Below are 17,183 nucleotides of genomic sequence, written 5' to 3'. Positions count from 1 at the left end.
GAGCAAACTCAACTCAGCCTTGGCTATTGAATTATAAGCAGTGCTTACATTTTGTCTAATATAAATTAAAAGGAAAAAAGATATATGTGGTCATAAGTAGTTGTGCAAGAGTTACAAGACTGGATACGTCAAAACAAGTTTAATCCATTCTAGTCAAGATGCACATTACAATGAAACATTTTAAATGCAAGTGACTAACTTAAGCTTCTTTGAGTCAACTTTCTATATTTCACAGTTAAACTAGTACTATTAAATGTATTTAATGTACCTTATGGATGAGGCCAGCAATATCTTCATTTTGAATAATTATCAATAGTTTGTCTAAAGTAGCTTTTCTTTTCAAGAATTGTTCTGGGTGGCATTCTGTATTACCCAATTTTGTAAGGTATTCCTACCCCACAAAAAAAAAAAAAAAAAAAAAAAAAAAAAAAGAGAAAAAACAATTAGTTAAACCAGTGCAATTCCAAAGCTCAACATATAGAGTTTACTATTCAAGCAAGCACAGAGGCATTTTTAAATCGAATATTTGTAGGTTCCCCCCCCCCCCCCCCACACACACACACACACTTTTACTCAAGAGCACTAGCTAAAAAGATATAGAAACACATGAACTAGATTCATTTTGTAAAAGCTATTTCTGTAATTATTTTTGTGGAACTCCATTTAAGCGGCTGACCACCTTAGTCTCTGCTGAAAAATGCACTTTTCACTAAAAGCCAAAAACATTTTACTTTCAACTCCATGATATTTAATATTAAACACAGAAGTGCAATTTCTCAACATTATCTGGAATTTCAAGAAGCAAAAATTATAGGAATTTTGTAGGAATCTCATTTCCTGACCATCCCTTAATAAAATTTTCCACTTCAAGCAGAACGGAGAATATGCTTTTGATCATGTTTCTCTTTTTATTCCTGAAACCTCACAGAAGCTGCCCTACAGTGCTACTTTCAAAAACAACAAAACAAGGTCTTCTCCAACTAATCCCACTATCCAGCTAGAAAGAGGTTTATACCTTTCCTAGACAAGAGGAAGACTTAAATTGAGTGCAAATATGCCACAGGCGAGCCTTCATTGACTTATGAAAAAGTAACACCAAATTTCAAAGCTCAAATGCATGTATACCTTACTGATGTGTTTGCAAGTCAGGTTTATTTATCCCAGACTGAATGGCTCCAATTAACACCATTTTTAAAATGTAGAAATATTTGGCCAAGCTTTCAAGGCCTTACACTCAACTTGATGGCATCTCTCCGTTTGGATGTAGTGAAATTTTTGACCACCGCTATTTCAGCATCAATGAGCAAAATCTTGTTGATTTTGGGGAATAACTGAAAGACAGGGAGGAGGAAAATGGGGGAATACAGCCTGTGCCAGCTGATTAACAGAGCCACAGCTCTGAGCACCTCTGCAACTGTTTATAAATCAAAAGGACTGATTGATGGGAGTTCCCGAAACAGAAGGGGATGGGAGCAAGGCACAAAGTGAGCTTCTGTGGTCTTGAAGTGGGGGGGAAAAAGGGAAATGAAGGAATACAAGAAGCCCCTGATGTGTGCAATTTGCTCAGCCTACAGAAGCTATGAAGCATGTGAAACCCTAGCTCTATGCTAAGGATAGGTCCCAAAGGAAAAACCTATTTACCTGTATTTCTTTGCAGAGAATACTTTCCTCCTCTTCATGAATGTAAAATTTCACAGTGTTTTTCTGTACATCTTTAATGATTTTGACCAAGCTGTTGAATACTTCAGGTTTTAACTGGCTTATAAAATCAGAGAGTGCTGGTTGGGTTGAAATGTTCAAGTTTTCTGGTGATTTCTGAGTCTTTTCTGGTGGCTCCAGTGGATCGTCACTGGAAGTGTTCTTATCAGATGTCAGTAAAACCTCTGTGATGGCAGTAACATGGTCCATTTCCTCTTTCACTATGGTTAAGTTCATTGATGAATGCTGCTCATTACAGTTTGGCTCCTCCACAATACTGTTACACAGTGGTTCTGATAACAGCGCAGTATCAAAGTCACTTGAAACAGATACACCCTGTTCTGGTAGAGGATTCAACTGAGCCTCAGTTACAGCATCTCCTGCTGGATCAGGACTAGAATTAAGAGGTGGAGTATGCCTACCACATGAAAATGACAGAGCAACACTATTCAGCTTTTCACTCAGCCTCTCTATATACTCTTGGACAGAGATTTCTGATGCCTGTAAATGTATGTATTGAGAAAGTCTCATTACCCTCTCCTGGGCTGAAAAGACAGGAGTGGACATTCCACTCACATATGCAATATTCTTCTGCTGCAAAATCTCCTGAACCTTTCTTGCAAAGAGATTGTATTCTTCCAATAATGTAGACTCTATTATTCCACTTATGGAGTGCTTAGATGCAAGAGGGTGCTCCGTTAGTGCACGCTGATCTTCATTTTTCTCCATGTGACTTGTATACAATCCATCTTCTTTTGTCCCCTTTTGTATGTCTGAAAATGGAGAGTATGGAAACTGGTAATCAGAACTTCTTTGTCTATTTATTACCCGGGGGTCATTAGGAAGGGCATCCTTTGGTGGTAAATACACCAGTTGTTCTTCTGGTGATTTCAGACCTATACAGGAAGAGTTGTTTATTATAAATCTAATGTTTAGAAATTCAACAAAAATACACACTTGTTGTTTTAAAATTATTACAAACTTCATCAACTTCTACCTAACAAATTAACTCTGCATTTGAGGCATTAATGCCAAGTGCGAGTACAGAAGCACTCAGTTTAACCTTTCTTAGGTTCGGGTTGGGGAGTGTTGGGGGGGAAGAAGAAAAACAGAATATTTTAGGATTTCATTACTCTCACTTAGGAACGAAAATCATAAGCAAGTCATTTTGTCCGACAGCAATATCCGATTAGCACTATTGAACAACGGGAAGCAACAGAACCTTCACAAGATTTAAGCAGACTGAAGTGGGTAGGTGACCAATTAAATCATTGACATTTTCTTCCTATCTAGCTTCTAAGTAGAAGTCACATACTATGGTGTAGAGCAGTGGTTCTCAAAGCCAGTCTGTTGCTTGTTCAGGGAAAGCCCCTGGTGGGCTGGGCCGGTTTGTTTACCTGCGACATCCGCAGGTTCGGCTGACTGCAGCTCCCACTGGCCGCGGTTCGCTGCTCCAGGCCAACGGGGGCTGCAGAAAGTGGCGTGGGGCAAGGGATGTGCTGGCTGCCCTTCCCACAGCCCCCATTGGCCTGTAGTGGCAAACCACGGCCAACGGGAGCCGCGATCAGCCAAACCTCCGGACGCAGCAGTAAACAAACTGGCCCGGCCTGCCAAGGGCTTTCCCTGAACAAGTGGCGGACTGGCTTTGAGAACCACTGGTGTAGAGTTTAAATTGTATGCATGTAAAATGAGGAGCTGGATGGCGAGCCATTTTTGCAAGCATTGTTGGCATGCAATTATGAAAATCCGAGTTCAGCGAGTGACTCCCTCATAATCCCAGGTCTCTCTACAACCTTGCTGTTAAGCACGTTTCTTTCAATACTCATAAAATATAAGATTAATAGCAGTAACAGAAGCCCTCCATTTATTTACAGACCTGATAACACTATATAGATGTGGAAAAGTTTCACTGCATTATTCCAAGCCTGACACAGATCATTTCTAGATATGGTTAGTTCCGTCCCCAAGCACATTCAATCCATTGCCTCTTTGCCAAATCTGCAAACAAAGGTTTTTACTTTGTGTAGTAGTACCTGGGAAAAAACTGAAATTTCTATCAAAGTGCTGTCAAAAGCACAGTTTCCTCTTTGGTTTGTGTGGGACTTTCTAACAGCACCATGAAAGAAAAACCATTTAAAAAAAAAAAAATGTGTGGGGGGGAGAAATGAGATTGTAAAATCACTAAATCTGGTTTGGAGATGGGGGAAGAAACACCATCATCTCTGGAGGAGAAATGGTATCCAAAATTATGTAAGAATGTCTTAAATTCGTATCCCTTTGAAGTGCAATTATACTTTTACTAGTAAGTACAAAAAATAAAATATACCCTTTTGTGTGCTTAAAAGGATACCAATCTAATTTAGTGACAAAAATATGATTTGTTTTCAGATTTTAAAATCCTGTTATCGCTGCAAAGCCAGGCAGAAGTAAACAGATTCTATTCCTTTGTGCCAGACTTATTTTTTCCTCGTCTCAAATTAAGTTCCAAGCAATTACAACTGAAGGCAACTGGGTTGTCTAGTTGCAACTGAGGGTCTAAAAATGACCTATAAAATCTTTATTTTGGGGATTATGCAAAAAGAAGAGAACAGAGCTTGACTCTCAGAGCCAATGATGTGTTTTGCAGGGCTCAAAGTTGGGATATATTATTTTTTACACCGGTCTGCAGAGTGCATTTGAATCTAGAAGTCCCTGCTACACTAATATTTTTAAGAGTCATTTTAAAAATATACTCCCTTCCCCTCCCCCTCCGAAGACTTTTCCAGCAGCAAAAAATTACCAGAATGTAGCAGCACTGTAGCTATGTTCCCTACACAAGGTTAGCATTTTAAACCTACTTTGCCCTAGTGTGAATTGCAGGCAATATGTTCTTAGTTGTGCATTTCATTTGTGTCAAGCTGCTTATCAAAAATGGCATTTTCACAAAACTTCTATTTTATCTTTGTACCCAGAAATATATGGGTACTATAATCCTTTCATATACTTCTGAATCACACTAAACAATACTATAAATTTTACCACTTTCTAAATTTTCAATAAGACATATTACTATTCAGTTACATCCTTAAAGACAGATTATTAGGAACAAAATTTTTATGATGGACTCCCCCATGCTTCACTATGTAGAACATGGTGAAGTTTCCAAATCCAAAAATATGAAAATCATTGAGAGAGATACTACAAGATTTATCACTAATTTGAGACATCACAACCACCTGAAAGATCAACTTAATTGTTTTGCAAGAGAAAAATTTAGTGCATTTAAAAAATAAAAAAAACCCCATACATGACAGCTCCTGCCTTTCAACATAAGGCTATCTGAACATGTAGAACTTTAAGTTGCTATTCAAGTTTGTTGACGAGAAACTATTTACAAAAAACCCCAAAACCTGATAGTATTCCTTATGTAACAAAGAAGAGCCTCATTGCTTGCAAAGGCTTGTTAACAACTACAGCAGGAATGCAAACTACAATGCAAAGGTAAGCTTTGGGGTCAGAATTTTAAACTCAAAGCATTTTCAGTCATTTTACGGGGGGGGGGAGACATTACTTTTAATGAGCACTCTCTGAAGGTGGCATCCTTCACATATCAACACCATTGGGTCACAAGTACTCAGGAGAAACTAACTGTGTAGGCACGAGCAGAAATTGTCAAACAGGTATACTGAGTAAACAACTTCCAGCATTTGTTCCTGTTCAAATATCTAACTTCCTACTTCAATTTGGTCTGTCCAGTTAGTTTGTAGAAAAAACGGCTGCCTGAAAAATACCAGCTTAAAAAAAAAAAAAAATCTAGCTATTCTTGTTGCTTTGCAGCAAGATTCTGCCATCCTGCAGAAATATGTCATTCTAGAACAAAAGGAAGAGAGACTATGTTTTTGATGAGTTTCTTTCAAAAAAATATCAGCAGTTCAAGTAGTGCATGCTAAAGGAAAAAATCCCATTTAATAGCTATGGTGCGAGATGAATAGCATTAAAAGCTATCATTTTTAAGATCCCACTAGCCTTCTTGTACAAGGTAACAGGGAAAAGCAAGCAAGAAGCAAGTTGGATGAATTTCTGGAGTCAGAGACCAGCCCCAGATTCAAGATGAACTTTTAATTTAAATAAAACTAGGTTCTGGTTAGGACAAAGTGATCATAAGCAAGAAAGCTGATTGCTAAAACTGAAACCCAGGTTTATTTCCAGCCTATTGTGGAGTTTGGATTATGTAGCAATTAAGAAATAGCTTACCCGGTGCTCAGCAACACAAGATATCCATGTAAGTTAAGTAACTAAAGGCAAGTTTTCCCTCAATAGTAAGTTTTTTCAGTGACAAGGACTGGAAAGCATCGTGCAACAAAAAGCAAAGAATTTACTACTTTAAAAAAAAAATCAGGACTTTATCATTCCTCACAACCATGATAGAGGATTGAAAATGAAAAGTAGTAATTTTCAATTTTGAATTTTTTTACCTTACTATTTATAAACTGATAGCAAGAGATCAATCACTAATTTATCTCCTTACAATTGAAAAAAAATAGTGAAAAACTGAAGTTGCTTTCCCTGGGGCCTATGCTTCCCTTCCACAACCATCTCTCCACCTCAGAAATAAAGAAACCCACAAACCATCAGATGCAGTCTATTATATAGAGGCAGAGAAGCTTATTGTATGTGATGCTATTTAAAAGATCTTAAATCCGTAAAAGGAAATTCAAAGGCTCCTTTACGCTATTACATTTTCAGAAAGGTATGCTTGATAGAATCAAACAACTGACAGAAAAGCGTGAAGTCTTAAGACTGTTCTAATTCTCCTTTAACATTCTTGGGTCACTCCAGTGAACCAATTCCATTAATTGAATGGCAGACTACTGATCCATTCCCCAGTTTCCTGATGAAAATTCAATACTAGAAGAAACTATAAAAGTTGGGAAGTAGTGGCATATGGGGAAAGAGGAAAAAAAAAAAGCAGCCATCCTTCTCACCTGTTTGGTTATCTCCATGTTTTTCCAGTTGATCCTCTGGATCTCTTCCTGCCCCTCCTGAGGGAGAGCAGCAGTTAGCATTTGTAGTTTCTCAATAGATACTTATCTAGCACTTCTCAAAACTAATTGTGTTATAGAACTAAATCAGTATATAAATACAGTAAGAGTTAACTTGAAAGTTAACCCCCTAGAGTTGGTAACACTGGTGACATCTATTAATTTAAACACACCACCTCCTTCATCTCCGATGATCAGGGATTTTCCTTCTCTTTTTAGCCAAGAGAATACTTCAGAGAATTGCATGGTTCAGATAAAAAAAACAAAAAACACTTGGCATAATACTGAAACCTAGTAGACTACTATACACTGTGTAACAGCTAACTGGCAAATCCTCATAAGAATGCCCACATCCAGCATTTATGATAAACTATAGTTTGAGCTGCCTAATCATGTTCCTTACCATTGCTACTTCCACAGCCATGTGGTATCAGCACACATAGTAATTGTTTCCCGGCAAAGCACTGAATGGGTATTGATGTCCTTTGGGTCTTAAACTGCGAAAGGTCAGATATCCAAGCTATCCTCTCTCATTGAAAAGCTTATGAAGAAGTTTGTGGAAATAAAAACCAAGAAGATGGTATTAAAATGGTCTTGGTGCCCTTTGGTAAGGCCAATCCAGTTCCACCTATAGCCATCACTCCAGGATTCTTAGAAGATGAGCAGGAACCAATAGTTTTTACTCGTGGGGTATGACAGTTAATCCATCCTATTTGGGTCAGTCACAAGGGAAACGGGGGGGGGGGGTGCACACATGGAGAAGGGACTCAGTGCCCAGCCTCAAATGCATTTATGGCTCGACTTCTCACCTCTTCTATCCCACCACCCACACCCCTCAAGCCAACACTCTTAAGTTTCTCAGGGACTTAATACTGTCGACTCAGTCATCAAGAGGTAGGATGAGAAGGTTCTTTAAAGAAGATTCTCTGAGAAAAATGGGTTTCATTCTTATGGTCAAAGATGAAAAAAGACTTTGAAGTACTTTTAGTAGGATAGCTTGATTTGGTGAAAAGGGACTCTTCTTCCAGTAAGGTCAACTGTAACCTTAAAGGATTTCTATGTTGAACCCCACTGTAGTATCAGCCGGTTTAATTTTGCAACTATAAAGTGTGCTATCATTACCAAAAAGTGACAACTTCACTTTTTTTTAGTCAGATACATCTTGTGAGATACAAATTAAAGCAAATGACTGAATAAGACAGACCACAATTCTAGACAGCTACACTATGTATCAGTATACTACCAAAGCTATTCCTATTTATTCGTCACATCCAAGAGGTTAAAATCTGGTCTCTGTTACAGCTAAGCATGCCCAATAAAGAGAATGGGATGTTTCATGGGTATAAACATAGCAGAATTTGATCCCTGTGATCTTATAGTTCAGCCTTTCAGTAATAATCAAATATTAAAAACAAAACTCTACATACAGTGTGACCCAAGAGTGGGATCTATGAAAGATGAGACCTTTAGAAAACTGGTTCTTTTACATTTTAGGGAAGCATAAAAAAAGTTAGTAGTATGTCTTACCTGTAATTGGAATCAGCTTCCAGTGTATTCCAACCTCTCCTATGTTATTTGAACTAGAATGTTGCCTGCGATAAGCATGTTCAATAGGAGTGCTAGGACATGGGCTGTAGTCATCAAAGCTACTAACACTTCCAGTACTTGGTTCCTTACAAAAATAAAAATAAAATAAAATAAAATAAATAAATCTCAGTTCAAGACTATGATGTATCCTTAACATAGTATTAAGCTTTGCCATCTCAACAGTAGGAATGTAGATAAGATCATCAATCTAATCTAATTTTTGCATTTAAGTTAATCAAATCTGAACACAGGCAGAAATATTTCACTGTAAGCATTTCTATCCTTGGATGAAAAATCAAAGTTTCTGAATTGACAAAAACAGTGTCTTTCCCATAGGAATTCAAAACGCCATTTTAGGTGCATTTGCTAGATGGTCTTTTCCCCTGCTCCTGTTTCAAGCATTCGGAACTATCTGTAAGTGGATTGCTCTCTTCCTTTCCTTAAGCAGGTAGCTTCAGACAGCTGACAGCCAAGGCAGAAGAGGCACACCTCCCTCAACCAGTTGATAACTTTCAGAATTTAACTCCAATTTATAGAATCAGTAGGATTCCTAGCTAGATTCCAGATTGAGACAAGCTGGGTGAATTCATTCAAGAGAGAGTAGTGATTTGGTTTCACCAACACAGTTGTTGTTGGGGCATTTGATGTACAGAATAAGATACACCACATGTTGCGATAGGCATATGCATCTGGAAAGGTGTGTTCTGTGGGGTTCACTCTTAATGAGCCCTACACAGAAAAAATGATTTAAAAGTCAGTCAAAACCACACAATCTTATCGCCTGTGACCAACATTTTTCACAAAGTTATCCCACCCTATTTGATCAGTATACATCCTCAAAAGAAATCTGCACAACACCTTCAAAAGACAAGCCTGCAAACTGAAATTCATAACTCTGCTAGACATGAAGGCTATGTCTACACTACACAACTTTTAGCTACACAGCTGTGTTGCTACAGCTGTGCTGCTAAAAGGCACGTAGTGTAGCCACTGTTTGTCAGCTCTCCTGCCAAAAAAACAAAAAAACAAAACAAAACAAAAAAAAAACCACACTTCCACCCCACAATGAGCAGAATTAGCTGTGCAAAGGGTTCACACTAGTGCTTGTTGTCTGCAAAACTTTTGTCTTTTGATTTGTGTGTAGGTAATACCCCTGAAAGACAAAAAGTTGTGTAGTTCAGTTGCTAATGTAGACATCGCCTAAAAATCATGGTCTCTATAGAGACTATTTTTGTGCTCATTACACAAATTTGTAACCCACTAACCCTCCTCCTTTGTTCTACAGCTTCAGAGGTTTTAACTGCCCACTTCATTTTAAGTTGCACAGTTTTAAACCCTTATGCTTAACAATGTTTCCCACCTTGCATTTAACTGACACACTGGTTTCCTTTTGCAGACCTGAAGATGAAGCTTGAAAGCTTGTTGTCTCTTCCACCAACTGAAGTTGATCTAGTAGAATATATTACCTCACCCACGTCTCTCATATATCCTGGGACCCACACAGCTACAACCCCATTGCAAACAGATTCCAGATTGTCATAAGTACTTACATAAGTGTTATTTACAAATAGGACCAAAATTTGTTTTTCTACTCAGGGAGCTCCATTACCTAGACCAGGGGTTCTCAAACTGGGGGTCAGGACCCCTCAAGGGATCACGAGGTTATTATATGGGGGGTCACGAGTTGTCAACCTCCACCCCAAACCCCGCTTTGCCTCCAGTATTTATAATAGTGTTAAATATATTTAAAAAGTGTGTTTTTCATTTATAAAGGAGGTGGTTGCACTGAGAGACTTGCTATGAGAAAGGGGTCACCAGTACAAAAGTTTGAGAGCTACTGACCTAGACCATAGAAGAATTCATCTGGGAAACCTAACTAGAAGATCCTTGGACTGGAGCTCTCAGGACCCTACAGTCAAAAGCTGTACAGAGAGGAAACTCCAACATTCATACAATAATGGTGAAGGGAAGTATGTATGGGCCACTTACAGGCTGCTCAGATTCTCTTCCCCCAAAAATATGACCACCTGGGCCTAGAGAGTTCTAGGATGAGATTTTCAAGTGCTTAGCACTGGCCTAACTCTGCCCCACTGAAATCAATGGCAGTTTTTCCCCCCACATAGAGTTCAATGGTGGCAGAGCCAGGCCAAACGCCAAACTGTTTTGAAAAATGCCATGCTTAATCACAATAAGATGGAAATCCATCCACTATACATGCTTCCTTAATATATACTTGAATCCCTCTAGCACAGTGGTTCTCAAACTTTTGTACTGGTGACCCCTTTCATATAAAAAGCCTCAGAGTGTGACCCCCCTTATAAATATATTTAAAAGTGTTTTTAATTTAACACCATTATAAATGCAGGAGGCAAAGCGGGATTTGGGGTGGAGGCTGAGAGCTTGCAATCCCCCATGTAATAACCTTGTGACCCTGAATGGTCTCAACCCCCCAGTCTGAGAACCCATGCTCTAGCAATAACCAAATAGGAAGTGGACAACTCTTTTCAGAGGTCACAATATAATACAGATGAGGAAACTGAGGGAAGGTCTACCCTTGAAGTGGTGCAGCGCAGCTGCAGTGTTTTAGAAAAGATGACACTAGGCCAACAGGAGAGCTTCTCCCATCAGCATAGTTAATTCACCTCCACAAAAGGCGGAAACTATGTTGACAGGAGAAGCCCTCCCACTGACACAATGCTGTCTGTACCAGGGATCTAGTCAGTATAACTGTGTCGCTAACACCTCTGAGCAATGTAGTTACCCAGATATAAATTTATAGTGTAGATCTGACCTGATTTAACTGGGACTTGGTCCTGCTTTGAGCAGGGGGTTGGACTAGATGACCTTCTGGGGTCCCTTCCAACCCTGATATTCTATGATTCTATGATTCTATGACCTCAGATCCTGAATTTCTCACATCCCTGAAGTCTTATCTCCATACATCTTATTTCCAGTTTGAATGTGTTCAACTTCCAGCCATGGGATAGTGTTATACCTGTCTCCGCTAGACTGAAGAGCCCATTATCAAATCTTTATTCCCCATGTAGGTACTTAGACTAGACTAATAAAGTCAACCTTTCATGTTCTCTTTGTTAAGATAACTAGACTGAGCTCCTTGAGTCTATCACTACAAGGCATGTTTTCTAATCTTTTAATCAATCTCATGGCTCTTCTCTGAACCCTCTCATTGAGCTGTGGATACTAGAACTGGATACATCTGACTGGGGAGCACATTAACCTGCCCATAGAAAACTGACTGCAGGAGTAAACCAGGACAAGAAAGATCCTTTGTGCTTAGCATTTTGGAAGGCAGCAGTTAAGGACTGCACAATACCCTTCCCAGCTGGATCTAGGAACTTGGGCTCCCAGCCTCTCCTTACTGTGCTTCCAAGTGTAGCGGGCCTCATCCCAGCAGGATCCAATGCCATCCCAAGGGGATGGTAGTAGAGGGTTGACCACAGTGGATCTCTCCATTCTCTGGAGAGAAAAGAGGTGACTAAGCAGGAGGGGCACATGGGGCCCATTATATAATCATTACCATGCCTGCTCCCATAAAATACAACCCCGGATACTGCACAGAGAAGCCACACCACCATGAATCATCTAAGAGGCTGAATAAAAATGTCTGATCCCTGCAAGAGGTGGAAAGGAGGATGGTTAGTGATGGCGGTTCCTACCTAGGGTGAAAAAGATACCAAAAAGTCTATAAATTTAACAGGCAGCTACCTGCTTAAGCAAGGAACAGCAGCAATTTTATTGTATATTATTGGAGCTCCCCTACAAGCAAGTTGAAAAGCTCTGCCAGAACAGATTTAGACTACAGGTAGGTCTCATTTTCAAGGTTCTCTTTAGTTATTTTTTGAAAGGAGAGGAATGGGCCCAATAGCCGGGAGCAAGTATTTAAAAAAAAAAAAAAAAAAAAAAAAAAAAAGTGTACAGAGAACTTGACTTTTCAGTATGGCTCCTGGGAAATATAAAAGCTCCAAGATGTGGAGAAACAAATGCCTAAGAACAGAAGTCTTGCATACAATTTATAGGAATTAAATGATTAAGAAATTTTCACAACTTAATAGGCATCCTAGTAATACTGGATTTTTCCCTTGAAGATACTTACTTTTATACGCAGCGTATGGTCAATGCCTACTTCACTAGCAGAAAGCCTTAGGTCAACATCTGTAGGATAGGCTAAACATGTTGCTTCCGTTTCCAACATCACTGGGCTATGTGGATCCTTAAAGTTTACATTTTCAGCTTGTGCAATATTAGAAAGCACATGTTCTTCCTTATCCTGTGCTGGAATTGATTCATATTCATGTTTTTGCCTTAAATTCTCCATTTCATCAGTGTCCAATCCTAAAGCTTGGTTAACAGACCGTGCCAATGACGAATCCAAGTGTCCTGCACTAGCTAGTGTTTCTAAGAGCAACTTAATGAGACCATGTGTGTCTGTAACTGCAGGGTCTGATACATCTTGTTGTCTCAAGTCAGTGTCATGTCCACCAAGACCGGTAATTATTGAGAAAACAGACTGTGGCGATTCTGAGGTTCTTCCTCCTTTAGAGAGAGAGAGAGAGAGAGAGAGAGAGGGAATGGGAAGGGAAAAAGAGCCATTCAATACCAATTAATCTTTCTAAACATCCTCCCAGGCTCCAGAGTAAAGTCACATAGTTCACATGCAGAGAAAATTTGGACTAAACTGGGGGGGATAAGGCAGCAATTTCCTAGGGCTGCAAGTCTGCCCCCAGATCTGATCAGCCCTATTTCAGTGAGCTACTTGCTGGCAACACCAGGAACTTCAATTGCTGTAGAAAGTGCATGTGCGCACAGCAGGCCAAGAGGTGCTTTTTTTCAATTTAAGAAAAAGGTAAAAATAAGACGTTCTCCAGGAATCAAAACCTTTTTAGCAAAACTGTGATCTATTATCTTGTGCCGAGGCGGTAAAAGGTGCAGAGAAAAGTGCCCTATGCTCATTTTTTGTTTTAGGTGTGTGGGGACAACAATAAAAACAGAACCTATGAATGTAATAATTTCAAGCTTATTTCTGGTTAACATTCTTTCAAGAAATGCAACATTCACCAACACTGGATAAGAGCATTAGTTAAGCTTCTGCCAAGATAAATTAAATAGTTAGCAGTGCTGGTGTCAGTTATGTTGAACTTCAGTGTTTTAAACACCATCAAGAGGCATGACAGCAGTGCATGCCTCTCCAAGTTACTCTTTCACTTTGTCTGCACATTCAGGTAGACTGCTACACCACACTGGAACCATAAAGGGCTACACACATTTAAAATATTAAATTCTACAGAAAAATATTAGGATACCCAAAAATCTGTATAAAGACCCTAAATGCACAGAACATGTGGGTATCTACAGCCTCCAAAATATATCCTTTTATAAGCAAACCACTGGTCTTCTTTCTAGACATGCAGATCAGCAGCAGCTTCTGTGGAAATCAATGGGAGTTGCTGGTGCTCATGGCTGCTGGAAGGAGGTTATATATATTTATAAAGGTGTCCAATGACAATCATGCCTTTATTTATGAATCTGTCACACTACTCATTTATGAATGAAGGAACTGTGCAGAAACAGAACAGCACTAAGCAACGAAGTTATTCCAATGGTCTTAAGCACTGAAGGCCTAAAGCACTTCCATTTCAAGTTTTCAATATAATTTTACTATTTAAAAAGTGAGTTCTAGATTAATTACGTTTCTTACCTTCATACTGGCAACTAATTTCTGAAGATTCACTCATTTTTAAATGCTTCCGCAGATTTTCAGAATGACTGTGTAGTCTTCGTTTCAGTCCACTTTTGTTTCTAGTGTCTTCTGTATCAGATTCTCCACCAACATTTTTTTTCTTGCACTGAATTAAATTAATTAGCTCTTTGAGTCTATCAGGATCATAGTCCCCAGGATGAGGGGGTTTTTGCTTGGCAGCAGCACCATCACATTTAGAACCATTTCTTTTCCCAGTTTTTGCATTTGCAAAGTCAGTTTCTTCTTCTGGGGCTTCATAATCTGAAATGGGACTGAACTGCTGAACTTTCTGATTTCCCTCCATCAATTCTTTTGCTTTAGAAACAGGCAGTTGATAGGCTTCAGCACCAAAGATGTAATTACGCAAGCAGCTGTCAATATGGGATTTGTTTTTTGGAGCAGGATACAAAAATTTTCTGTCATCCAGCCGTGATTCATAAGGGTATAATACAAACTCCCTATATTTGCTAGACCCACTAATGCTTCGCTTCAAATATTCGTTTATATGCTTTTCCACAACAGTATTGAAGTCTGCAGTAGTGTCTTTACGAGACTGAATTAAAGCGAAGTGTAGTGACTGAATGAACTTCATGAGCTTTGGCATAATCTCACGGTTTTCCTGCTGTACTGATGTAGCTGAACTTTTCTGTGCTGTGAAGGGAACATTTTTTTGTGCTGCAATGGAAGGAAAGAGAGCCCATGATTAAAACAAGTCATTAAGAAAGCGGTGACAAAAATATATAGCTGCTAAACTATTACACTTTCAATTTTTCTGGCAATTATACCTATGGCAAGATTATCTAAATCCAGTCTTTAGATTACCCTCAGGAAAAATCAAGTTACCCCAAAAAAAAAAAAAAAAAAAGCAGCTACAGACATTTATCAAACATGATTAGATCATACTGTTCACTACAGAAAGATAGCAAAGACTTCCCCCCCACCTCCCCTAATTTTTCACTCCTGAAAATAAAAATAAATGAAGATGGACTGTCTGATTAACATGATCAGACTAAAGGCCTTCACCACCACTTGTTGCCTTTCTACGTATACTTTCATACTGCTCTCATCACCCTTGCAATGAAGGTGTTCCTCCCTTCTCCATCTATTCAAGCAATGCCCCAATCCTTTGGAAGTTAAAATCCATAAGGTCAGCCAGCCGTTAGTTTTGTGTTTGGTTTGTTCTCAGAGCAAGTCTTAGAAATGTTCAAAGAAGCCAGGACACAAATGAAGAGGGAAAAAAAAGAAAAAAAAAAAAAAGTGACAGGTTTTCACAGTAAATGGCACACAGTTTGGATGCCAGCACCTGCTATACTAACTTATTTCAGCCTGTCTGCCACTGATTAATCACTTCAGAGAATTTTTTCGCAAAGCTGTTGATTTAGTATCTCATACTCTTACAGCTTCCCACACCCATAGCTCCTGTGCTCACAAGTTCCTTTTTGAGAGTAAAAGTTGCCAAACCATCAGTTAAGACTAGTCCTAATTAAGATTTCTAAATTAGAAACAAAGTGGAGACTTCACCCACCAGGTCAAACTCTTTGACAAGTCAAAGACGACAAAAACTAAGGCATGAGAGTAGAGATGGGCACAAAAATCTAAACCCTGGATTCAAACATTCCCTAGCTCTGTTTGAAATCCAGCCCTTTCTTAGTCCATTATCATGGAATTTGTCTCTTCTTTGTCAGTTTAATTTTCAACCCCACCTAATTTCTGTAAAAAGATCTGATCTTCCTTAGGTTTCTGGATAGAGCCCTGACAGATACATTTCTCCCCTCCGGAAAGAGATGAACAATTCCAAGTTAGTATTCTGAAAAATTGTCTGCAATTCACTTATTGAACAATATTCTAATGCTTTTTGGAGCTAATCCATCTCTAATAAAGCTTTATCTATTGTGTGGTGTGCAGCAATTATTGCTTATTACTTTAATTACAGTTACAAAAAAGGTAGAAGGGAGGTCAATATCTACCTGTTGTGTCTCAACATTTATTGTATTTATACTCTGTCTTAATCATACACATGCACAGTGCATCTATCTAGCCCAATGGACCTTTGGTCCCCAGCTGGTAATGGGATAGTACAATATAAATATTAACAGGTGATGGGTCCTGGGGAGGGAGGGAAAGTCAGAGAGCCTAAAATTTTCCCCCCTTAAAAACAGTAATAAATCACTACCAGATGGTATTTACTCAAGAGTTCTGAAGGAACTCAGACATGAAATTGCAGAACTACTAGCTGTGGTATGTAATTTATCACTTAAAAAGTCAGCTGTACCAGATGAGTGGAGAATGTGACACCATTTTTTAAAAAAAAGCTTCCAGCAGTGATACTGGCATTATAGGCTGGTAAGCGCAACTTCAGTACTAGGCAAATTGGTTGAATCTATAGTAAAGAACAGAATTATCAGACACATAGATGAACACAATTTATTGGGGAAGAGTCAACACTGCTTTTGTGAAGGGAAAAGCTGCTTCACCAAAATTATTAGAATTCTGTGAGGGAAGTCAAACAAACATGTGGACAAGGGTAATCCAGTGGATATAGTACACTTAAAATTTCAAAAATACTTTGAGTATGTCCCTCACCAAATTGAACAGTCATGGGATAAGAGGAAGATCCTCTCATGGATCAGTAACTGGTTAAAAGACAGGAAACAAAAGATAGGAATAAATGGTCCATTTTCAGAATGGAGAGAGGTAAACAGCGGGGTCCCCCAAAGATCTGTATGGGGACCTGTACTGTTCAACATAATCATAAACAGCGAGGTGGCAAAGTTTGCAAAGGATAAAAAATTTCCTCAAGATATGCAAGTTGAAAGCAGACTGCTAAAAGTTACAACGGGAATTCACTAAACTGGGTGGCTGGGTAACAAAATGACAGATAAAATTCAATGTTGATAAATGCAAAGTAATGCATATCAGAAAACAATCCGAGCTACACAGGCAAAATGATGGGGTCTAAATTAGCTTTACGACTCAAGAAACATCTTGGGAGTAACTGTGGATAGTTCTCTGAAAACATCCGCTCAACGTGTAAGCAGCAGTCAAAAGAGCTAAAAGAATGTTGGGAACCATTAGGAAAGAGATAGATAAGACAGTAAATATCATTAATGCCACTACAG

At 38.9% G+C, this 17,183-nt stretch overlaps 2 protein-coding genes across 19 annotated transcripts in view; one reads left to right on the top strand and one right to left on the bottom strand.

Annotated features, from left to right (window-relative positions):
- Nucleotides 1-17,183, bottom strand: part of TASOR (transcription activation suppressor) — a 55,523-nt gene that overhangs the window by 10,110 nt on the left and 28,230 nt on the right. For 4 of the 13 annotated variants that reach the window (XR_005293902.2, XM_038409190.2, XM_038409191.2 and 1 more), the window contains exons 14-19: nucleotides 14,023-14,739; nucleotides 12,421-12,860; nucleotides 8,247-8,391; nucleotides 6,663-6,719; nucleotides 1,642-2,594; nucleotides 269-391 (exon numbers count right to left, since the gene is read on the bottom strand). Coding sequence is in view for 12 of the 13 variants with exons in the window: in XM_038409190.2 (XP_038265118.1) it covers nucleotides 269-391; nucleotides 1,642-2,594; nucleotides 6,663-6,719; nucleotides 8,247-8,391; nucleotides 12,421-12,860; nucleotides 14,023-14,739 (2,435 nt within the window). In the remaining variant the exon portion in view is untranslated. The remainder of the gene's footprint in view (nucleotides 1-268; nucleotides 392-1,641; nucleotides 2,595-6,662; nucleotides 6,720-8,246; nucleotides 8,392-12,420; nucleotides 12,861-14,022; nucleotides 14,740-17,183) is intronic. The other 9 variants (XM_038409189.2, XM_043520019.1, XM_038409192.2 and 6 more) reach the window with 3 other exon arrangements.
- The window catches only part of CCDC66 (coiled-coil domain containing 66), a 97,958-nt gene that overhangs the window by 70,107 nt on the left and 10,668 nt on the right, over nucleotides 1-17,183 (top strand). For 2 of the 6 annotated variants that reach the window (XR_006283053.1, XM_043520022.1), the window contains one exon: nucleotides 929-1,894. The exons of the other annotated variants lie outside the window; for them this stretch is intronic. The gene's annotated coding sequence lies outside the window, so the exon portion shown is untranslated. Of the gene's footprint in view, nucleotides 1-928; nucleotides 1,895-17,183 lie in introns of those variants that run through there. 6 annotated transcript variants of the gene reach the window in all.

The sequence above is a fragment of the Dermochelys coriacea genome, chromosome 7 (assembly GCF_009764565.3).
Source record: "Dermochelys coriacea isolate rDerCor1 chromosome 7, rDerCor1.pri.v4, whole genome shotgun sequence".
Lineage (NCBI taxonomy): Eukaryota > Metazoa > Chordata > Testudines > Dermochelyidae > Dermochelys > Dermochelys coriacea.
This window is presented reverse-complemented; position numbering and strand designations above follow the sequence as displayed.